The 24082-nt window shown below is 43.9% G+C and overlaps 2 protein-coding genes across 6 annotated transcripts in view; one reads left to right on the top strand and one right to left on the bottom strand.

The window, feature by feature from the left end:
• The window catches only part of LOC115092620 (arylsulfatase H-like), an 87237-nt gene extending 63691 nt beyond the window's left edge, over positions 1-23546 (top strand). For all 5 annotated transcript variants that reach the window (XM_029603691.1, XM_029603689.1, XM_029603690.1 and 2 more), the window contains 4 exons: positions 10842-10976; positions 16231-16393; positions 21893-22014; positions 23153-23546. In XM_029603691.1, coding sequence (XP_029459551.1) covers positions 10842-10976; positions 16231-16393; positions 21893-22014; positions 23153-23520 — 788 coding nt within the window. In that variant the 3' untranslated portion in view covers positions 23521-23546. The remainder of the gene's footprint in view (positions 1-10841; positions 10977-16230; positions 16394-21892; positions 22015-23152) is intronic.
• Positions 19811-23400, bottom strand: LOC115092623. Its single transcript, XM_029603693.1, has 2 exons — positions 23259-23400; positions 19811-23080 (listed from the first exon to the last, which is right to left on the bottom strand). The coding sequence occupies exon 2, from the start codon at positions 21250-21252 to the stop codon at positions 19987-19989; it is 1266 nt and encodes a 421-aa protein (XP_029459553.1). The 5' UTR covers positions 21253-23080; positions 23259-23400; the 3' UTR covers positions 19811-19986.
• Positions 23547-24082: the final 536 nt, after the last annotated feature.

Genomic DNA, 24082 nt, shown 5'->3' with positions numbered 1-24082 from the left:
CCTGTAGTTACGCAAAGGTTTTCTGACTGGAATTTTTTTCTTTTTTTTAGCCGACCGCATTGCTGCTCGTTTTTCTCAATGGCACCCCGGCCTAAGTTGGGAACCTGCCGCAAGTGTGGGGCGTCAGGGCAGGCCATAAATGCTAGTTCCCTGTGTTCTGCCTGTTCTTCAGGGCAGGAGGGAACTTCCTCGGGGGGAGCAGAAAGCAGGCAAGGACTCCGGTCCTCCGGGCCACTGTCCTCCTCAGCGGGGGAAGGTAGCTCGCAGCAGCTGCCGAGAGAGGAGGCCTCCTCCCATTCTTTCTCCGGGGGACCAATTTCCCGCGTTTGGGGATGACCCTGGGCCATCAGACCCTCTTGCGGGGGGGAGGGTGTTGATTCAGGGGAGTTTTGCCCTGAGTTTGTGTTCCTGCTGCATCAGGTGTTGCTGGCTAGGAAACAGGAGATCCTGAAGAGAGCAGCACAGCCAGACCCTTTGGCGGAACCTCCACCAAAGTGGATACCCATGGGGTCCCCGGACCGCCATCACCCTGCAGGGGCTCAAGGTGTGGCTAGGTTGCCGGCCCCTCTTGGGGATCCCTCAGACCCTGGGGCGGATCAGGATCCAGGACTCACCCAGGATATGGGTGATGTGATACAGGACGACCCAAACCAAGATGACCTCCCACCCTCGGAAGACGATAATCCCAGCGTAGTGTGCTTGTTTAAGCGAGAGGAGCTTCGACCTCTCATTCCCTAGATCTTGGAGTTCCTGGGGATCAAAGTTTCACAGGCGGAATCAGATAGCGAAGGTGTCAACCAGTCCTGGATGGGATTTGGGGTCCGACGACTTCCTTCCCATTACCTAAGCTAGTGATGCAGGAGTGGGACTCGCCAGATGCGGGTTTAAAAGTGAGAAGAGCCATGGTGAAACTTTACCTGCTGTCGCAGGATGTTTTCGATCTTCTAAAGATAGCGAAGGTGGACATGGTGGTGTCTGCCGTGACTAAGAAGACCACCATTCCTGTGGCCAGGGCCGCTGCGCTGAAGGACATTCAGGACCACAAACAGGAGATTCATCTGAAGCGAGTCTTTGAGGTCTCCGCGCTGAGTCTCAGGGCGGCGAATTGCACCAGCATCATGCAGAGAGCCTGTTTTTGCTGGGTTCAGGAGGCAGCCACAACCCCCAGTCCCAACGGCAGGGGGCCCTTGCAAGCCACGCGTTTGGAGGCAGGAGTTGCATTTGTCACAGACGCGTTGTATGACTTGATTAGGACCTCGGCGCGTAGTATAGTGTCTGTGGTTACGGCTCATAGACTGCTCTGGTTGCAAAATTGGTCAGCAGACTTATCTTCCAAGTCTCAACTTTATAACCTTCCCTTTAAGGGCAAGCTTCTCTTCAGGGAGGATCTCGACCAGTTGGTGAAATTGCTGGGGAGTCCAAGGGCAACCAATTGCCAGAGGATAGGAAACCTTCATGGAAGGTTTTTCCCCCGCGGGCTCGTTCTTGGGATTCTCGCAGATTTCGCCCTGGTAGGTCTTCAACTCCTTCGGGGTCCAGGTAGGGCTCGGGACGTCAGCAGTCCTTTCATGGAGAACGGCGCCCAGGCAGAGTCCACGGGCCAGGGTGCTGGTCGTGGAAAACCTACCCAATGAAACCAGGGGCACCCATTCCGTCATAGAAGCTGTTGGAGGCAGATTGTCTCGCGTTTTCGCGCCCGGTGTGGGAGGGCTTTGTGGATTCTCGCGTCACTTCGCAAGCCAACCGTGAGTCAGTACAGGGGAAACTACAACAGCTGTTCAATCTCCTGACCATTGTTCCAGTTCCTCTGTTGGAACAGGGCAAGGGATGGTATTCGGTCTACTTTGTGGTTCCCAAAAAAGAAGGCACCTTTCGTCCCATTCTGGCTCTGCAGAAGGTGAACAGGTGTTTGCGAGTTCCCCATTTTCGCATGGAGACGTTAAGAACTGTGGTGGCCGCAGTATGCAGAGGAGAGTTTCTCGCGTCGTTAGACCTCACCAAGGCATATCTGCACATCCCGATTCGCCGGGCTCACCAGCGGTTTTCCGCTTGAAGGTGATGAGCCTACTTTTCCAATTTCAAGCTCTTCCTTTCGGCCTGGCGACAGCTCCACATACTTTCACTAACGTCATGGTGGTCGTGGCAGCGTTCCTGCGCAAGGAGGGAGTCTTTGTTCACCCGTGTCTCGACGACTGGCTAATCCGAGCGAAGTCTGAGGAGGACTGCGTAAGATCGGTTCAGAGGGTGATGCTCACCTTGCAGTCACTTGGCTGGGTCATAAATGTCCAAGAGAGTCATTTGGAGCCCACGCAGTCGTTGGTCTACTTGGGACACTCTTCAACACTTTAGGGATCCACAGTTTTTATCCAATGCTTCTTTGAAATCCTTCATAGTTTTAGACTTCACTACTTCCTCCAGAAGGGCATTCCAGACATCCACCACCCTCTCCATGAAGAAATTCTTCCTGACATTGGTTCTAAGTCTTCCTTTCTGGAGTTTCAAATTGTGACCCCCTAGTTCTACTAAATTGTTTCCAATGGAAAAGGTTTGTTGACGACCATGGATCATTAAAACCTTTCAAGTATCTGAAGGTCTGAATCATCTCACCCCTGCTCTTCCTCACCTCCAGGGTATATGTATTCAGGTTCCTGAACGTCTCCTCATAAGTCATTCAATGGAGACCACCCATCATTTTGGTTGCCCTTCTCTGGACCACCTCTATCCTGTCTCTCCCCTTTGAGATACGGTCTCCAGAATGAAACCAGTATTCCAGGTGAGGTCTCACCAAGGACCTGTTCAAGGGGATTATCACTTCCCTTTTCTTACTAAATATTCCTCTCTCTATGCAGCCTAGCATTCTTCTGGCTTTAGCTATTGCCGGGTCACATTGCTTCGTCGACTTCAGGTCGTTAGACACTATAACCCCAAGGTCTCTCTCCTGCTCCGTGCACATCAGCCCTTCACCCCCAACACGTACAGTTCTTTTGGATTACCACATCCCAGATGCATTACTCTGCACATCATGGCATTGAATCCCAGCTGCCATATCATCGACCACTCTTCCATCTTCCTTAAATCCCATCTCATTCTCTCTACTCCCTCCGGCGTGTCCACTGTGTTGCAGATCTTAATATCATCCACAATAGACAAACTTTACCTTTGATCCCTTCCGCAATATCGCTCACAAAGATGTTGAACAGAACCGGTTCCAACACCGATCCCTGTGGCACTCCGCTTAACACCATTCTCTCTTCAGAGTAGGTTCCATTTACCATCACCCGTTGTCTTCTATCCATCAACCAGTTTGTAATCCATACCATCACCTTGAAGCTCACTCACAAGCTTCTCATTTTGTTGATGAGTCAGTCTTCTATGTGGGACCGTATCAAAAGTTTTACTAAAATCCAAGTAAATTACATCGAGCGCTCTTCCCTGATCCAGTTCTCTAGTCCCCAATCAAAGAAATCAATTAGATTCATCTGACAGGACCTTTCCCTATCCATGCTGCCTCTGATTGAGCAACCCATAGGATTGTAGATAGTTCACTATCCTTTCCTTCAGCAGAGTCTCCATTAATTTTCCCACCACCGAGGTGATGCTAACTGGACTGTAATTTCCAGTCTCTTCTCTGCTCCCATTCTTGTGAAGCGGGACTACCACCGCTCTTCTCCAGTCACTAGATACTACACCCTTTTCCAGGGATCTATTGAACAGGTCACACAGCGGACCCACCAGCATATCTCTGAGTTCTCTCAATATTCTTGGATGAACCTCATCAGGCCCCATGGCTTTGTCCACTTTCAATTTTCTTAGATCTTCCCATATATTACCTTGTAAATGGTGTTTCGTATACTCCACCCCCTTCTACAGTTTTGATAACAAGTGACAGTCCTTCTCCAGGGTCTTCCTTAGTGAACACTAAACTGGAGTATTTGTTTAATATTTCTGCCATTTCTTCGTCTCTCTCCACCCATTGATCCTTATCACCTTTCAATTTCACTATACCACTATGGACCTTTCTCCTTTCTCTGATGTATCTGAAAAATGTTTTGTCACCTCGCTTTATCTCCTTGGCAATCCTTTTCTCCGCCTGATTTTTTGCTTTCTTGATTACTTTTTTCATCTCCCTCAGTTTAGACAGATAATCCTCCCTGTGCTCCACGTTTTGGGATCCTTTATATATCTTAAAAGCTGCTTTTTTTGCTTTTATTACATCAGCCACCTCCTTTGTGAACCCGATTGGTTTCTTATTTCTCTTACTTTTGTTTACTTTTCTAACATATAGATTTGTTGCTTTTGTAATTGCTCCTTTTAGTTTGGCCCACTGTTGTTCAACCTCTCCCATTTTCTCCCAGTCTTCAAGCTCTGCCTCCAGATATTTCCCCATTTCTGTTTACTTGAAGTTCAAAACTCAGGTCTTTGTGTGACTTCTCTAGGTTCTATTTACAATATCAAACCATACTGTTTGATGATCACTGGTGCTGAGGTGGGTGCCCACCCAGACATTAGAGACATTATCCCTGTTAGTGAGCACTAGGTCAAATAAACCTCCCTCTCTCGTGGGTTCCATTACCATTTGTTTGAACAGAGCCCCTTGAAAGGCATCCACTATCTGTCTACTTCTGTTAGATTCTGCGGAAGGGATTCTCCAGTCCATGTCCAGAAGATTAAAGTCACCATCAATCAACACTTCCCCCTTCTTTCCACCTTTTTAATGTCTTTGATCAGCTCTGTCTAGTAAGCATATAAGTCAGTCTAGTATCCTGTTTGTGGCCCCCCCCCCCCCCTTGGTTCAGTCTATGAATTACCCCAATGCTTGGAGTGGGGAGAGCCACGTGAAAAAGTATACTTACTAATATGATTTATCTTTGAGTTCGTAGCCTGAGTGGAAGATGAGACAGGGTCCCTGTCACCCAGATACCACAATTTTGTGCCCTTCCCAAATAACCTCTCTCTGTGGCACCACAGGCCAGATAAAATCATCACACCAGAATAAAATAGAAATTAACCCTTTTACTAGTATTGTTTAAGTAGACAGATTGTCATGGCAAGTGCCTGAAGGAAGTCTCCAATACCCTGCATGCCAACAACCCTGTTGTTGCCTGGGTTACCGCCTCAGTACGCATCCTATCAAGATGTATTTTCTACAGAGGCTGCGGATGAATTACCTCCACACAGATCTTATGACTGTGCCATCAACTTGAAACCGAATACTGAACCACCCAAGGGAAGGGTCTACCCCCTCTCTGTGGTAGAGAATATAGCGGTGTCTGATTACATCCAAGAAAATCTTCAAAAGGGTTTCATAAGGCCATTCAAGTCTCCTGCTGGGGCAGGCTTTTTCTTTGTGGGGAAGAAGGACGGAACCTTACGTCCATGCATTGATTATCGTGGTCTAAACGAGATCACGATCAAAGACCACTATCCCTTACCACTCATCTCAGAGCTATTTGACAGACTACAGGGAGCCAAGATATTCTCCAGGCTTGATCTTAAAGGAGCATATAACCTTGTTCGAATTTGTTCTGGAGACGAGTGGAAGACAGCTTTTAATACCAGAGACGGGCACTTTGAGTATTTGGTGATGCCCTTCAGCTTGTGCAACACCCCAGCTGTCTTCCAAAACATGATGAACGACATCCTGCGTGACCTGCTTTACCAATGTGTCGTCGTATACCTGGATGACATCTTGATATTCTCTCAAGACCTGAATACCCACAAGCAAGATGTCAAGAAGGTTTTACATAGACTGCGGGAGAATCGTCTATACGCAAAGCTGTCCAAATGCAAATTCCACAAAGAGTCTGTACCTTTTTTAGGGTACATAGTGTCTAACAAAGGGTTCCAGATGGATCCTCAAAAGCTTGAGAGCATTCAGAAATGGACTCCACCCACTGGTCTAAAAGCTCTTAGACAATTTCTGGGATTTACAAATTACTACAGAACCTTCATTAAGAATTACTCCTCACTAACTGTGCCATTAACAACTCTGACAAAGAAAGGTGTCGATGTTGCCAATTGGTCTATGGAGGCTGTCACCACATTTCAAAAACTGAAGGACGCTTTCTCTAGCAAGCCATGTCTCCATCGTCCGGATCCCACACGCCCCTTCATCGTGGAGATTGACGCCTCAGATGTTGGCGTAGGGGCTGTGTTAAGTCATGAGAACATAAGAACATGCCATACTGGGTCAGACCAAGGGTCCATCAAGCCCAGCATCCTGTTTCCAACAGTGGCCAATCCAGGCCATAAGAACCTGGCAAGTACCCAAAAACTAAGTCTATTCCATGTTATCGTTGCTAGTAATAGTGGTGGTTATTATCTAAGTCAACAATTAATAGCAGGTAATGGACTTCTCGTCCAAGAACTTATCCAATCCTTTTTAAACACAGCTATACTAACTGCACTAACCACATCCTCTGGCAACAAATTCCAGAGTTTAATTGTGAGTTGAGTGAAAAAGAACTTTCTCCGATTAGTTTTAAATGTGCCACATGCTAACTTCATGAGTGCCCCTTAGTCAAACCAGTGACTCCAAGATCCTGCGTCCATGTTACTTTTTCTCCAGACGCTTCACGCCGGCAGAAATGAATTACGGAATTGGAGACAAAGAACTCCTGGCAATAAAGTTGGCATTCGAGAAGTGGTGACCCTGGCTTAAAGAAGCTCAACATCAGATCACGGTTTTTACAGACCATAGAAACCTAGAATACCTTCACCATGCCCAGCGCCTCAACTATAGGCAGGCGAGATGGTCCTTGTTCTTTAACAGGTTTGATTTCATCTTGAAATATCTACCTGGAGACAAAAACATCAGGGCAGATGCCCTATCATGCTCCTTTGTATCTGAAGACATACCTGATGCTCCGCAACATATCATTGACCCAGAGAGAATCATCCTATCTGCTACCACCCAGTGCCTGCAGGCAAGACTATTGTGCTTAACAAACTCCGGAAGAAACTACTAGCATGGGCTCACGACTCTAAATTGGCTGGACATCCTGGTCAAAGGAGAACCCTGGCAAAGCTGCAGAAATATTACTGGTGGCCGACTATGAAGGAAGACACCTTTGCCTATGTGGCTATGTGCCTGTACCAACTGTAAGGTGGAAGCCGATCCAGTTGGCTGTGTTACAGTGAAGACAATGAGAATCAGACGATCAAAAGAAGCCCTTTATTAAAATGCCCGACTCTGGCCGAGTTTCACACTTTACATGAAGCTGCCTCAGGGGCAATTAAATTGGCAGGACTTAAAGTATGCCTGCAGGGCTGATGTCACAGTGTCCCAGTGTCACACAAGGACATATATTTGTGCAGAGATTGGTATTATCCTGTTCTGTCAAAAGATATTAGTGATGAGAACTCCAATCAGTCTATTTCATCGATTCGATTGATTCTATATCGTTGCGAAATGTATCGACGAACAGAACAGGATAATACCAATCTCTGCACAAATATATGACCTTGTGTGACACTGGGACACTGTGACATCAGCCCTGCAGGCATACTTTAAGTCCTGCCAATTTAATTGCCCCTGAGGCATCTCTATGTAAAGAGCGAAACTCGGCCAGAGTCGGGCATTTTAATAAAGGACTTCTTTTGATCGTCCGATTCTCATATTCTTCCCTGTACCAACTGTGTCAGACAGAAACCTCTGCCCGGACGTCCTTGGGGCCAGCTTCAACCCTTGCCAGTACCGAATGAGCCCTGGACTCACATTGCCATGGCTTTGTGGTGGACTTGCCACTCTCTAGAGGCAATAATACCATCTGGGTAATAGTGGATCGGCTCTCAAAGATGGCTCTCAAAGATAGCTCTCAAAGATGGCTCACTTTGTGGCGCTTCCTGGCTTACCAATTGCTAGTGAACTTGCAAAGCTTTTCATCAGCCACATTTTCCGTCTGCACGGAATGCCTAAACACATCGTCTCAGATAGAAGTGTACAATTCACAGCCAAATTCTGGAAGGCTTTGTGCAAGAAGTTTGATATCACTCTCGACTTCACTTCTTACCATCCTCAGTCAAACGGCCAAACTGAGAGGATGAATCGTACCCTCAAGCAGTTCCTCCATGCCTACATCGATTCACGTCAGAATGACTGAGCTGAACTGTTACCATGGGCCGAGTTTTCCATCAACTCTCATCCAGCAACATCTACTGGTTTAACACCATTTGAAGTGGTATATGGATGACTACCTTCACCACCGTTGCCACTTCCGCTATCTGTGTCGTCCCCAGCAGCTCAAGCTACTGCCGAAGAGATTCACCAACTTTGGAAGAAGACCAAAGAGATGCTCATTAAAGCTGGAATTCGAGCTAAAAGGGACTATGATGCTCATCACTGCAAGGCTCCTGATTTCAAGCCTGGTGATAGTCTGGCTCTCTACTAAGTACCTTAGACTGAAGCTACCATCAGCTCGCTTCGCTCCACGCTATATCGGACCTTTTCCCATCCTCCGTCTGGGCAACCTCTCTTACAGTCTCAGACTTCTCCCAGCAATGAAGATCCATAACGCATTTCACGTATCTCTATTGAAACCGCTCATTCTCAACGAATTCAGCACCAAGACACCAGATTCCCCTCCTGTTGACACAGAAGAGGAACTCATACATACCATCACACATTCATACTTCAATAGAAATACAAAATCTCAGAAATGCAAAGTATCTGAAATGTGTAAACATGGACCATATTGTGAATAAACGTACAAAGAATTGGTTTAACTCAATTTCTAAACAATATCCTCACTACATATGTACTCCCATATACTTATAAAAATTCTTCTATAATATAATCCCAACTCTTCTACAACATTCGCCTATAGCCATTGTTCTGTCAGTGATGTTCTATGCCACGTTCTCCTATAAAGGCTGTACTGCAATGTCATTCCTCTACATTCCCCGCCCCCCTGATCTCAAAGTCCCCCCCCCCAAAACAAAAACATACCAAGAAACATCATCACCCATCTTGAAACACTACCTCCCTCCCCCTTGGCCCCTTATGTAACCCAAACCGCCTAACCACAGGTGCTCTGAGATAATATGGATGCTGTCTTATGATTCTTGCCTCTGTGAGCAGAGGCAAGAATCATAAGACAGCATCCATATGAAAAAACAGTAGAACATCACTCAGAGTAACTCTTCAAAGCCCAGGCTAAGGCTCCGGTCCAAGAGCACTAATCTTCCCCCCCCCCCCCCCCAACTATACCTTAAAATTAAATAAAACAAAATACATAAAACATTCCCAAATGGAGAAACAAAAAGAGAAAAAATAGCTAATCTATAATAATAAGACAGCAGTTCCAGCAGAAGCAGGAAGCCCACTCAGTGAGGCAGAGAGCAAATGCCCCTGTCAGGAACCCAAATATCAGCCTGCCACACAGAGAGAGAAAAAAATAAAGAGAAAAAAGATGTATACACACCAGCTGTCCTGAAATAATAACAGTAAATAAAATGACAAGGAAGCATCGAATCCAGTTGCAAGTTTCTGAAAAAAAGGCTGATGAATACTCGATAAGAATAAAAAAGGAAAAAACAATCAAAAAACAATCAAATGTAACAAATTCAGAAAAAAGGCCACAAAATGTAAAAGCTCAGAATGGAATTCCTCCTCCTCGTGCTATCGGAGAGGTCACAGATCTCACTGGCTCGACCTGAATCTCAAAATTAAAACTTTCTCCATTACACTTCCAGTGGAAAACTGTACATTAAGAAAGAAATTAACTCCTCCTTGACGCTCACTACACACAGCAAACTTGCACTGATGGGATACCAGGCCATCAGGGTGACTCTCCCTTCCAGGTGGCAGAGAAATGCTGCACGTCCTTGACTCGAAAATATGATTTTGATTGTTAACAGTCATCTTCAGACGGGCAGGATATAGCATGCTGTAGGTAAGACCTCACTGATTCAACGGGTGTTTGGCTAAGGGCCGGGCCAGATGCGTTGGATCGGCGGCGTCTCCCTCACAGAGGCCAGGATCAGACCTGGTCGCACGGGGAGGCGTTTCAACAGCCCGGGCCAGCCCGAGGTGAGTGGAGGGACCGGGGCACGGCCCGGGACCGTAACAAAAGCAAAATAATAAAAATCTAAATAAGTACCATACTTTTTACCTGAAAAAAATTACTTTTTAAAAGAATTCATACAATAGAATTCACTATGTAATGTTATAGCTGAGCTAATTTGCCATTTATCTGAGAAGAAATACAATTTTATACAAGTCAAGTTTCTTTCTGTTTTATTTATTCTGTGCTTGGAGATTCGCTAGTATTCCACAGCTAACATTGATGACTTTACTTTCGGGTACAAAAATAGAGGTCAAGCAAGAAGTTGCTGGTAATACCTTGCTATTAACACAGTTATAGGGATGTGCTTTTATTTACAAATGACACAGAAACAATAACAACATTGGTTGCTTCATGTTGTCTCTTCCAAATGAGAAGAAGTAAAACATAAATTAAATTTCATTTTTTTATCTATTTTACTCAGCACTAAATCCACTCAAAGCGCAATAAACTGAAAAATTGAAATAAAATGATAAAAGGTAAAGCAATTGAACAAAAAAGCCCCACTAACAAATTGAAAATTTAAAAATAAAACACAATCCAGGCACACTCCATAGTGTAGCTCACTAGCTTTGATAGGTATTTTTTTCCCTTCATCAGGTCATGGCAAAATGAGCCATTTTGCACTGACCTGAGGAAGAGCACTTAACTCTACAGAGCTTGGCACCAATGTATTATGATAGTAGTCCACCGTAAAGGTATCACCTGCAACTTTTCGGTTGTCCATCTTTGTTCTTTAAGAGGTCTAACATGGCTACCATTCAACTTTAATTTCAGGCAAAATTCTAGAAGCAGTTGACAAGGAAGGTTTGCGAAACACCACATTAACTTATTTTGCTTCTGACCATGGGGGATTTTTGGAGACTCGGAAAGAAGGTGCGCAGTGGGGCGGCTGGAATGGGATATACAAAGGTAAGGATGAGGTGGTGAGAGCTCCTTGCCTCCCATGAGCCATTGGCTTAATCTAAGTCATCAAATTCCTGTTCTTCAATGTTGTATTAGAGGTTACAAAGTGCTGCAAATTTAAGTAAACATTTTTGTGCGCTTGTATCAACTTTTGCATAAAATGTTTTGTGATTTTGGGAATGTCCTGCACAATTTGTAAAGTCATGAAAATATTCATCATGGGCTGTAAGAGCAGAACATCAAATAAAATGATGACATTTAGAAGAGTCATAGATATCAATATTCAGAAGGATTTGTCCTGCTAAACTCGGGATTTAGTCGGACAAACTCGGGGGTTGTTTTTAAGACCTATGCCAATTTTATAGCATGCACGCGCTAGCGTGCGCATTTTATAAAATCCGATGGCTGCGTGCGTGTGCGGGCGGCCCACGACTCGTGCATGCAGGGGGGGATTTTCCAATTATGCGCATCAACGTGATCAGCCTTTTTCCTACCCCCCCCTACCTAGCCTTCCTCCCTCTTCCCCTCTCCTCCCCGCCACCTAAACTAACTATCCCCAAATTTTTTATTTTGGTACTTACTGCTCCTCTGGAGCAGAAATAATCTCCGCATGCCGGCCCACTGCCAGCGCAGACTTCCCCTGGACAGTGTCAAATGGTGCTATCCCGGCCCACCCCTTTGAAGGCGCCCGGCACTTCGGCGCATACCGGGGTTTACGCGAGTAGCTGGGCCCGTTGTAAAAGGTGCGCAGTGCGCACAAGGCCCAGCCATGCCCGTAAACCCCGAAATTTACGCACGTAGCCCGTTTAAAATTTACCTGTTAGGGTTTAAATATTTCCCCCTACTGACTGGCTAAGTTTAAGCCAAATAAGTCATTCTCTAGCTAAAACTTAGCGGGATAAAAAAAACAGACATTCTGGGAGCGGGGTTTAAAGTTAGCCAGATAGCGCTGAATATCCATGCTGTCTGGCTAAGTTTAGCTGTTTAAGTCTAGTCGTCTTCGGAGCGAGTCTAAAATTACCTGGGTATATGTAACCAGGTAACTTTAGCCTTAACCAGCTATGTTCAACATATTGCCAATTTTCTGGCTAACAAATAAACAACAACAACAAACAAACTTTCAGGGTTTCAGGCCCCATCTCCCATCTTTCTAAATTATCTCTCTCTCTCTCTCTCTCTCTCTTTATATATATATATATATATATATATATATATATATATATATATATATATTATTTATCTTGCACTAAAATAACAGATGTTACTTCTCTCTTTCCTGTCCCCCTCCCCCACTCCTCCCATCTTCTTTCCTCTCAGGGCAGTAATGATCCCATTTCCCCTGCCTGACCAGTTCTACAATTGTAAACGGCATATTGCCCCTCCACCCCAGAAAATACTTTCACATAAGTGTACCTCATTCCCCCCAATACTGCATAATTTTTATAAAAAATTGCGGGTATTAGCACCAAAGGCCAGCTCACCACATGATCATTCTGGAAAGGTTTCTGAGCCCCCACATGCCCCCAACCTCTATCCCCACTTTTCCCATTCCTTGGATCCCTCTGCCCCCCCCCCCCCCCGAAAACCCTGCTGGAATGAGAGAATTGTTACTTCCAGTATTGCTCTGAGAGTAATGCTGGAGGCGTAGGATAATAACATTGCTGTCAAAGCAGACTCTGTAATGGCTGCACTTATTTGAAAGTTTTCTAGGGTGGGGGCTGAGGAACTGGGCCTGGAGGCCCAGAAGGTTTTATTCTGTTTTTTAGCCACTGAACCGAAAATACATTGAATAGAGCTGGTTAAGGCTAAAGGTACCCGATTTACTTTAAAACATTTCCTTTATTTTGAAACATAGCTGGTTAGGTTTAAAGTTATTGGGCTGAAGGTAGCCGGATACCTTTAGGCTTGTTCATTCAGCAGAATGTTTATCTCACTGAATACCCTGGACAAGTTATCCGACTAACTTTAGCTGGATAACCTGTCTGCTTGGACCTAATTGTGTTTTCCTATTAAAAAATATATATATAAATGAAGAAGTTTAAATTAGCACAACAGATGAGCTTTGCTATCTTGTCAAAAAAAAAATCTTTCTATTAAAATTAAAAAAAAAAAACAAAAAAAAAACCTCATGGACAGAGACATTTTCCACCAATATCTTCTGCAAAGACAATGGCTCAGGGTGGTGCCATTTTCTAGTCTGGAAGAAATTGATAGTGGCGCCAACCTTGGTCTGCCGGTGCCGTTTACAATTGTAGAACTGGTCAGGCAGGGGAAACGGGATCACTACTGTCCTGTGAGGAAAGAAGATGGGAGGAGTGGAGGAGGGGGATAGGAAAGAAAGAAGTTATTTTAGTGCAAGATAAAAAAAAAAAAAAATGAGTCCTTGAGGGCAATTCTGTTTATATAATCATTGATCTATGAAAGTCTTTCTAAATTATTATATATATATATAATATATATATATATATAATATTATATATATATATAATAATTTAGAAAGACTTTCATAGATCAATGATTATATAAACAGAATTGCCCTCAAGGACTCATTTTTTTCATGGGCAAAGGCATCCTAATATGAAGGCCTATTTAAAAGTTTAATTTATCTGCTCTTTATAAACGATTTAATTATCATAGAAAGGATTTTGCATGTTGGTTCAGGAGTATGATTTTCTACCTACAGTGGTTCGCATTTGGATATTAACAAATTGCAGAGTTCAGTTGTTCAATGACTTTTGATTTAAATCTACTACTAGCTAGTTCCTTGGCGTGTTCTCAAGTCCCAGTATTGTTCAATACAGCAAATAACAGTTTCCTATTAACATATTCTACCCCACTCGTGATTGTATAAACTTCTGTCATGGCCCCTTTCAGTTGTCTCTTTTCCAAGCTGAACGGCCTTTATCTGTTTTAGCCTTTCTTCCTGAGGGAGCCATTCCAGCCCCTTTGCCAGTTTTGTTGCTCACCTCTGAGCTTTTTCTAGTTCTGAGATGAGGTGGCCAGCGCTGCCATACAGTGTTCAAGGTACGGTCGCACCATGGGTCCATAGAGAGACATTAAATTTTGTTTACTGTTCCTTCACAAATAATTCTGGACATGGTGCTGCAGTACTGTGCTCATTCCAGGGAACTGGAAGAAAGCAGCTGCTGATTCTGCAGTGCCCCCCCTGCCAACCGGAGTGGCGCTGAGAAAATGTCTCGAAGGTGACTCCCCCTTCAGCTATTCCTGGCTAGCGAGGGAACCTGCATCACCCAGGCATGCTGTCTGGGGTGGAAAGTGTATGAAAATGAGAGAAAAACTGAGGATTTAAAAAACAAAGTTAGACAGAAAAAGTTACATTGATGAATATCTGAATTCCTGCAGATGAGACTTTCAGGGACATAGTAGCCAATAGGGATGTGCATTCATTTGCGACGAAATAGGAAATATCGTCTCTATTTCCTATTTCGTCGCGGTTGGGGGGGGCGACGAAACGATAAAACCCATGAAATTTCATGTGGTTTTCTTATCGTTTTTTGGGGAGGGGAGAAAGGGCACATTAAAATTTAAAAAAAAAACCCCAAACCCACCCAACCCTTCAAATTTAATTAATTGCAACCCCACCTCCCGACCCCCCAATACTTGCCCGACTCCCGCCCCCCCCCCCAAGACTTATCGAAAGTCCCTGGTGGTCCAGCGGGGTCCCAGGAGCAATCTCCCGCTCTCGGGCCGTCGGCTGCCAGTAAACAAAATGGCGCCGATGGCCCTTTGCCCTTACTGTGTCACGGGGCTATCGGTGCCATTGGTCAGCCTCTATCACATGGTAGGAGCAATGGATGGCCCGCGCCATTTTTTATGATGGCACCAACTGTCCATTGCTCCTACCATGTGACAGGGCCTGGCCAATGGCATCGATAGCCCTGTCACACGGTAAGGGCAAAGGGCCATCGGCGCCATTTTGATTAGTGGCAGCCGACGGCCCGAGAGGGGGAGATCACTCCTGGGACCCCGCTGGACCACCAGGGACTTTCGGTAAGGCTTGGGGCGGGGGGGGGAATCGGGCAAGTCTTGGGGGTTGGGAGGGTGGGGGGTTGCAATTAATTAAATTTGAAGGGTTGGGGTTTTTTTTAATCTGAAAGGTTGGGACAGGTTTTGGGCATAGTTTCAGGGACAGACGAAATAAATTCGGCCCGAACTGCTGGAAAATGAAATTTCCCATGGCGGGCCAATAACGAAGGCTGAACTGAAAGGTTTGGCCGAATCACATCTCTAGTAGCCAACTCCAGTGTGGCATCCCTGGTGCTGCCTTGGAGGAGGAAGGTCTCATGATCAGAGAGCATCAACCTGGTGCAGCAGGAAATGATCCTGTAGCAAGGATCTGCTCTCGCACTGAGGATGTATCTCCCAGGGCTTCTGCCAAGGAGGGAAGGGTCAGGTCGGCCGTCATAGTTGGTGATTTGATCATTAGGAATGGAAACAGCTGGGTGGCATGTTTTTATGTTCTTATGTAACAAAGTTGGACAGAAAAAGTTACATTGATGAATATCTGAATTCCTGCAGTTTCCATCAAATAAAACCTGTACAACTTCAATTTTTATATTTATGCCACAAATCTTTGAGCAACTCAACCCCAAGTTCTTACCTTTGGCCCTAAATACACGATGAGCTCTCTTGACATCATCGAGCCTAGAAACCAATGCCACTCTTCCAGTTTTACAGCTGTCCAAATCTCCTTTTCCCAAATGGGTTCCTTCTTGCCATGAACATTTTAAAGTCCTCTTTTCTAGCTACTGTGTGTCACTGATACAACTTTTTGGGGGGTTTTTTTTTTTCATTTTATGATGAAAAATCATTGGGGAACACATTGTGTGTTGTACTAAAAGGCAATTAATTTTAGGCATATTTTCCTATCTATCCCATGGTCTAGTTTCAACCTCTATACAACGGCAGCATAAGATGCTGTAGAAATGAAATCAGTATCATTATACAGACTGTGTTCCAAGGAGTTCACTTCAGGTTTCAGATGCATGTTAGTTGGGAAACTGCTTTTTACTTATACAATTGGTATTTTTGGGTAAAAACAACTTTCATTTCATGATATTACCATGACAATTTGTAGATTTCTTTACGCCAAACCCACCCATTTAATACGCACCATAATTATGCAAAGAGAAGCAGGTATTACTTTTGGAAATTATTGCATTCCTGTTGCAGAAATAAGACTTTAATCTATACCTATAAGATAATAAATTCAAAGGCTGCTACTGTTTTTTTTCCATAGGTGGGAAAGGCATGGGAGGCTGGGAAGGTGGGATCCGTGTCCCAGGGATATTTCGATGGCCAGGTGTCTTACCCGCTGATACAGTTATTGATGAACCTACAAGCCTCATGGACATTTACCCTACAGTGATTCAGCTGGGAGGAGGAAAAGTGCCACAGGACAGGTACGTTTACTAATTTGTACAGTCTCGCCCTCTACCTATCTTAGCGTAACAGGATTCTCATTTAGATAAACGGACTCAAGTTTAACTATTAGTTATTGCACAGAATATAGACATGGGGGCCAATATTCAGCCACTATCTGGCTGCACAAGTTAGCCAAATACCTTATCCCAGTAACTTGGATGAGATATTCAGTGGTATAGTTCAGTGATCTTACAGTTAGTTGGATAGGTTTAAACTGCTAACTTTAGGACAGCCAAATTACAATCCTAGACTTATCTCGCTTATTAAACCGGATAACACTGAATATCTGTATTTATTTATCCAGCTAAGGGGGCCATTTTCTATCCGTATCGCATGTGATACCTTGATAGGGGTGGAGTCAGGGCGAAGTCGGGACCAGAAGAGGAAGCTTCGGGGCGGACGTGGCGGTAACTTCGCTGGCGGCGATAAGGTAAGACCCGTTATCGCCGCCAGTACTGCACACAATAGCACACCACCTTTCACTGTGGCGCAATTGGGTGCGAAAGCCGGCAGCGATAACACCGCGGTGGTGCAATCGCTGCCGGCTTTCACAGGCCCGCCCCCGTTACCGCGGGATTCACAAAGCTGTGTGACACTAGAAAATCCAGCCCTAAGTTAGCCAGAAAATTGGCTCTGCCCTGGAATCCCATCCCTCACTTACCAGCTTTTTAGCCTGATAAAAAGTTAACCAGTTTAGACAGTAATTTTCAAAGGGGCGTACGGGCACACATTGACACATATGCGTGTATGTGATAAAATAGACTGGGCATGCATATGTGTGCGCCCAATTTTGCAAGTGGGCACACACAGCCGTGAACAGTTGGATATGAGCCTTGCAAGTGGGGGAATTTTATAGCAGGCGCACATCCATGCCATGACCAGTTTGATAGTTTATCCACCATTTTGCCCAGTCTAGAGCTAGGTCCTCCAAACCCCCCCTGGTTGTTTAGCCTGCACTCCCTCCAATTACTCCAGACTTGTTAAACCTCTCAGGAATGCTTGTTTTTGGGTTTGTTTTTTTTTAATCTCCTCCATAACAGAAGTAAAGTAACGTGGCACTGGACCTGGATGCATGCCCAGGTGCGAAGATATTTGCGCACACATCTCTTGGCCCCCTCCCTGAAAAACCTATGCCCCACCGACACCCCACCAACACCCCATCCCTTTTTGGATTTGAAGTGAAATGTGCATGCGTATTGAAGTTTGTTAAATTCGGGTGGATATGCGTATGTCCTACGTGCACACGCAGCTCCCAGTTTTGCCGTGTGCATCCCTTTTAAAATTCACATTTTAGTGTCAGAAGCTGTCCATGCTCAGATACTCAAATGGCGCCGCTGAGCTGGCTAAGACCAAACCTAAACAACTAAGTGGCACTGAATATCAGCCCCATCGAGTCCAAAAACATTTTAGAGGGTTGCATTGCATATACTTCCAAAGATTTTGCAGTACTGTGACAACGGGGTCCAGCTATGCCATAGAGGCAATTCTCCTTACCCCTTGGAAGACAGCATTACAGGGGAGATCATGATAGGACCATGCCTAGAAAAACTTGTTTATAGCTCTCATCAAGCTGTGCTCAGTGAAATCATAATACAAAATTCCAGTGTGGAAAACATGTTAGCCTGCGATTGGCCGCACGTTTTCGACGTGCTAGCGTTACCCCTTATACAGTAAGGGGTAATATCGTGTCGAAAACGTGCGGCCAATCGCAGGCTAACATGTTTTCCACACTGGAATTTTGTATTATGATTTCACTGAGCACAGCTTGATGAGAGCTATAAACAAGTTTTTCTAGGCATGGTCCTATCATGATCTCACCTGTAATGCTGTCCTCCAAGGGGTAAGGAGAATTGCCTCTATGGCATAGCTGGACCCCGTTGTCACAGTACTGCAAAATCTTTGGAAGTATATGCAATGCAATGCAACTCTCTAAAATGTATTTGGACTGTATAAGGGGTAAAGCTAGTGCGTCGAAAACGCGCAGCAAACCCCTCCCCCCCCAAAAAAACTAATAGCACCCGCAACATGCAAATGCATGTTGATGGCCCTATTAGTTATTCCCGCGCGATCCAGAAAGCAAAATGTGCAGCGAAGCCACACATTTTACTTTCAGAAATTAATGCCTGCCCAAAGGCTGGTGTTAATTTCTGACGGCGCCGGGGAAGTGTATAGAAAAGCAGAAAAAACTGCTTTTCTGTGCACCCTCCGACTTAATATCATGGCGATATTAAGTCGGAAGCCCCAAAATTTAAAAAAAAATAAATTTTTTTAAAAAATACATGTAAAATCGGCCCGCGGGTCGGAAGAGGGATGCTCAATTATGCTGGCGTCCGTTTTCCGAACCCGTGGCTGTCAGCGGGTTTGAGAACCGACACCGGCAAAATTGAGCGTCGGCTGTCAAACCCACTGACAGCCGCCGCTCCTGTCAAAAAAGAGGCGCTAGGAACGTGCTAGTGTCCCTAGCGCCTCTTTTTACAGCGGGCCCTCATTTGCATACTAAATTGCATGCACAGGAGAGTGGCCTGTGCGCACGTTGGGAGAGCGGATGCTCGCCTCGGAGTGCTGGCTCTCCTGCGGGTTTTACTGTATCGGCCTGCATGTGATTAAGTTGTGAAGAAGCAAGATTCCATGAAGATATAACAGCATGATAATGACCAGTAAGTCTTGCTTTTAGTTCGTTAGACCATATAAGTTGACAGGTGTCAAAATTTCTTATGTTGCAAAATCTGGGTGAGTGGCACATGAATGAAAACTTTTTTTTGTTTGTTTCTGTCCCAATCTGTACATTATGATGCTGTATTTATATAATAGAAACCATTTCCTATAACACCTACATTACAGGCCTCATTCTCATTTCTATGTCACAACTAACTATCTACAGTGACTCACATGAAACCCAATTGTGGTAAATTTAAGTACTTGTGGCAGAATACAGATCTGACAGAACAGAATACCAAAAGTACTATGAAATTATAGAATAGACGCTTAGTGAATATTGACCAGTCATAATAGGCTTCATCATATGAGCATTATTGCTAGATGATTCACCTTATTTTTAATCATCGGTCAAAGTTGCCTTGATAAAGAACGGCAAGCGTTTATAACATGGACCCATGTCAGGCGTGTTGACAACTCATGGCTTCAGCGATGTTTATAAGCTAAGTTACATGAATCGCAAGATTTATATATATTGCATATGAAAATATTACAAAAAATTGATCTATCATTTGGGACTTTGACCGATGATTAAAAATAAGGTGAATCATCTAGCAATAATGCTCATATGATGAAGCCTATTATGACTGGTCAATATTCACTAAGCGTCTATTCTTTTTTTTTTTTTTTTAAATTTTTTATTTATGAAATTTTAGATATATTACATCATATATCAAAGAAAAACAGAGAACCAAACATCAATTTCCATAAGTAAACTTATACATATCATTTTCCAAAAGGTCTCATTTCCAGGTAATATGGGACCAAGACAAGGAATTTTATAGAGCTCATTCAAATGAAAACATAACAACTTTAGGTAAAAATTTACCAACAGCATAGGACTAACCCTTACAATTTATACTACAGCAGTATCAACCTTCCCATCCAAATAATCCCTTAATTGTTGTGGATCTAGAAAAATATATTTTGCCTCCTGATATTTCAGGAGGCATTTACAAGGATATTTTAATACCATGCTAGCTCCTCTATTAATCACTTCGTCTCTCATAAATAAAAACTTCTTTCTTCGTTCTTGTGTATTACGGACCACGTCCGGATATATCCATACGTTTTGTCCATAAAAATGAACAGTTCTGTTTCGAAAGAAAAATTTTAGAACCAAATTTCTATCTTGCTCGAAAGCAAAAGATATCAGTAAAGTTCCTCTTGATTTAACTTCCGCATTCATAGACAGTTCTAACAATTCAGACAAATTCATGGAGGGCTGTTCAGGTGTTTCCACAGGTTCTGACTGTAGAGATTTTTTTGAAACAAAAAACGCTCTAGTGATTACAGGGGTAATTTCCTTTGGTATTTTTAAACATTCCCCCATATATTCTTTAAACATGTCCACGGGTAGCAGTTTCTTAACAACAGGAAAATTAACTATCCGTAAATTTAGGTAGCGTAGTGAATTTTCTATATTCTCAAATCTCCTTTCAGATATATTTTCCATTTTTATCAGATTACCCTGGACTTTTTCAATTGTAGCCATTTTTTCCTCTAATTTTCCTATTTTTCCCTGGTTCTCACTTGCGATTTTTTCCACCTTCGACCCTCTTTTATTGAGGTCCACAAATGCTTGAGTTAAAGTTGTAACAGCAGTCTCTATAGAGGTCATGGCATTCCACAAAGAATCCAGTGTAACTAAGGGAGGTTTCTGCTTAGAAAATACCATTTCTGGTTGAAACTGTACCAGGTTTTGAAGTGCTGCAGATTCCTCGATGTTTCTTGCCGGTATGGCCATGTGGGGATTCGGTGTGGAGGTAACCGCGGCTCCCGTCGCTCCTCCAACTGCTCCGAATATCGATTCCTCGTCCTCCTCGTCTGTTTCGGTTTGCAGGGGCTCTCCTCTCTCCTGGAGAGCTCGCGTTGTTTTACTCTGCTCCTCCCACAGACGGGCTCTCGGAGGTGTCGGCGTTTCGGGTGCCCCCGGGCTCAGCGAGATCTCCTCGGCCTTGGAGAGTGGAGCGAGCTCTTGCTCCACTATCCCTGCGGCCCTCACCTCCGGCGTCTTTGGGGTAAGGTTGAAGAATTTGTCAATCTTTGGTTGCGGTAGAACTCCTTCTTCTTTAGCAATAATATTTTCTTTAACACGAGCCTTACGCTTCGTGTGTGGCATTATTTTGAAAGTTTAGGAAATAGAGGAAATATATATATAAGGTAAAATTCTGCAGACCAAGATCAGGACAACCCTTCACCACGTCCTATGCGTTGGCCATCTTGGTCGTCGTCTATTCTATAATTTCATAGTACTTTTGGTATTCTGTTCTGTCACAACTATCTGACATGAATGATACAAGGAAGGAGATGTGGATCTGCCTTCTTGTCTAGTGCAGTTCAGAGCCACTGGGAAATCCTTTTTAAAATTCATTGAAGGGAAGTGAAAAGAGAGCCGCTTGAGTTTTGCATCTATCAGTGCTTTCACAGAAATGGTTTGAATGTCCTTTTTGCCATACCATAGTGTAATATTACATTATAGCTTCAGAAGTTGAAATCAAAATTGTAATTGAGTGATTCTCTTAGATAAATATCTTATTTTTCTGAACAATAGCTGTAGATTATGCTAGACCAAGTACTTTAAGGAAAGACTGTTCTTTACTGATGCAGCCATCATAAACTTGGACTGCCAACCCTTTGCAAATCTCTAACAGCTGTGCAGGAGAAAAGGGATTAAGATGGTGTCAGAAGTCCTGTAACTAACAGCAGTTCTCAGACACAGTAAGCATAACAAGTGAATGCTTTTCATCTCACTGCTTTAGGATAATCGATGGTCAGAACTTGATGCCTTTACTTCAGAGACATGTTCCGCACTCAGAGCACGAGTTCATGTTTCACTACTGTGGCACATACCTGCATGCGGTGCGCTGGCATCAAAAGGAACGTAAGTAATTACCAAAAAATTACCTGGAAACATGTTCTATTTTCTATATATGTTTGTACTGGCTGGATTTTATGTATATTGTACCTCGCTCCGAACTTAGGATGGAGCGAACTTGAAATCCTTTAATTAAATAAATAAAACAACATCTTCTCTTCAACCAATTTAATTCGACCTGGTTAGTATCATCAGTTCAAGAGCACTTGTGACGAGAATGTGTGCAGCAGATATGTAAAGACACTAGGGGTGGAGACAGGCCAAGATTTAGGCAGAGGCAATATAGGCAATTGCCTTGGGCACCAAATTTTGAAGACACCAAATACCCAGGCCCCAAGGTTCAGCCTGCTCCAGCAGTCTGTGTCATAGGGGTGCTATTATAGCTCTCTGGGACTTTGGGAGGTGGTGAGGGGAAGAGACTTCCTCTACTTTCCAATCTCTAGGGTCTCCCACCCCCCAGATAGGCAGTGCCATAGTGATGGGTGCAACTTTGAAGCATGGGAGTATAGCAAGCAGAAAATGGCTTCTCTTTGGCCTGGATATTTGGTGCCTTCAAAATTTGGCGCTTAGGCAGCTGCCTGTGTTGCCTGTGCCTAAATCCAGGCCTGAGTGCAAATCTCTTCAACTAGGCCCTGGGTGCAGAGAGAAACTGTGGCTTTGGATGGACTCTGACCTCATTCAGGAATTTAGGAAGATGTTTACTTTTTGTCCAGAGTCCCTCGCAGTCTGCATCCCCTCCCTGTACCCTTCTGAAGCGTAACATAGATGCACACTAAATGAAATCACACAAAAACAACATTTCTTCCCCTACACATCCCTAAAGCAGACGCGAAGCATGTTGAAGTGATTACATGCATGATACGCCACAAAGCTCTGTCTGTTTTCACTCCACTTTCACTTTCATCTTGGCCTTCCTTTGGCATTCACCAACCTGTCTGTGCCATACTTCTGTTACCCAGCCCAGATCCCTTCAGCTGCTTGCTTGCATGGTTTTCTGTAGAAGTTTCTTTTCCAGAAATATATTTGCCAGCATCCTTTTCATTTGAAAAACTCATCGCCTTGTGGTGAGTTTCTTTAAGAGAAAAACAGGGAGATAACATTATAGAAAATTCATAACCATTTGCAAATTGCTTTTTCCCATTAGTTGGTGCCATTTGGAAAGCTCATTATGTGACACCAGTGTTCAGTCCAGCAGACGCCGGAGCTTGCTATGAGGAAAGAATGTGTCCGTGTTCTGGTGAATACGTAACTCATCATGACCCTCCGTTGCTCTTCGATCTCTCCAAAGATCCCTCGGAGAATAAACCCCTTTCAGTTGATACAGAGCCACGGTTTGTTGCAGTCATAAAAAGAATAAGACTTGCAGTTCAGGAGCATCAGAAGACAGTGACTCCAGTCCCTCTACAGTTATCTCTGTTGAATAATGTTTGGAAGCCCTGGCTGCAGCCATGCTGCGGGACATTTCCAATGTGTTGGTGCGACAAGGAAACGGACAACTTACACAGCCCTTGAAAGACATCAAAGGTTAACCGAAGATATGCGGTCCCATAGCAAATAGTAACTTTTAAAGTCTTGCTTTTGAAGTTACTGATTGATCACTGTTAGGTAGGTTAACAATGTGTACTATTCAATAGATTAACCAGAAGTAAATAGTTTGTACATGCAGTTTTGAAATCAGCTTTTGTTCTTAGGCTTACACAGCTGGGTGTTACCCTGCAAATATGATCAACAAAACAGCATCAAAATAGCACAAAGATTTTTTAGTTAGCACCAAACTGTTTTGAATTACTGGTATTTCTTACAGAAGAATACTGATAAAATATTTTGAGGTCTATATTCAGAGACAGTCCGGATGGCACAGTTAGCCAGATAAACCTATCCAACTAAATTTGGAGGCATATTCAGTAGTGCAATCACATAATTGAATATAGCTGGCTATCTTAAGTAGTTTGCTGGCTAACTATAGGATAGCTCTTTGACCCAACCAGAGTGAATATCAGAGTCAACTTAGCTGGCTAACTCAGCTCCTCTCAGTTATGCCTCCAGAATGACCCCAGCTAGAATTTAGCCAGAT

The sequence above is a fragment of the Rhinatrema bivittatum genome, chromosome 5 (genome assembly GCF_901001135.1).
Source record: "Rhinatrema bivittatum chromosome 5, aRhiBiv1.1, whole genome shotgun sequence".
In the NCBI taxonomy this organism is placed as follows: domain Eukaryota; kingdom Metazoa; phylum Chordata; class Amphibia; order Gymnophiona; family Rhinatrematidae; genus Rhinatrema; species Rhinatrema bivittatum.
Note: the sequence above shows the minus strand (reverse complement) of the source record. Positions and strands in the feature narration are given on the sequence as shown.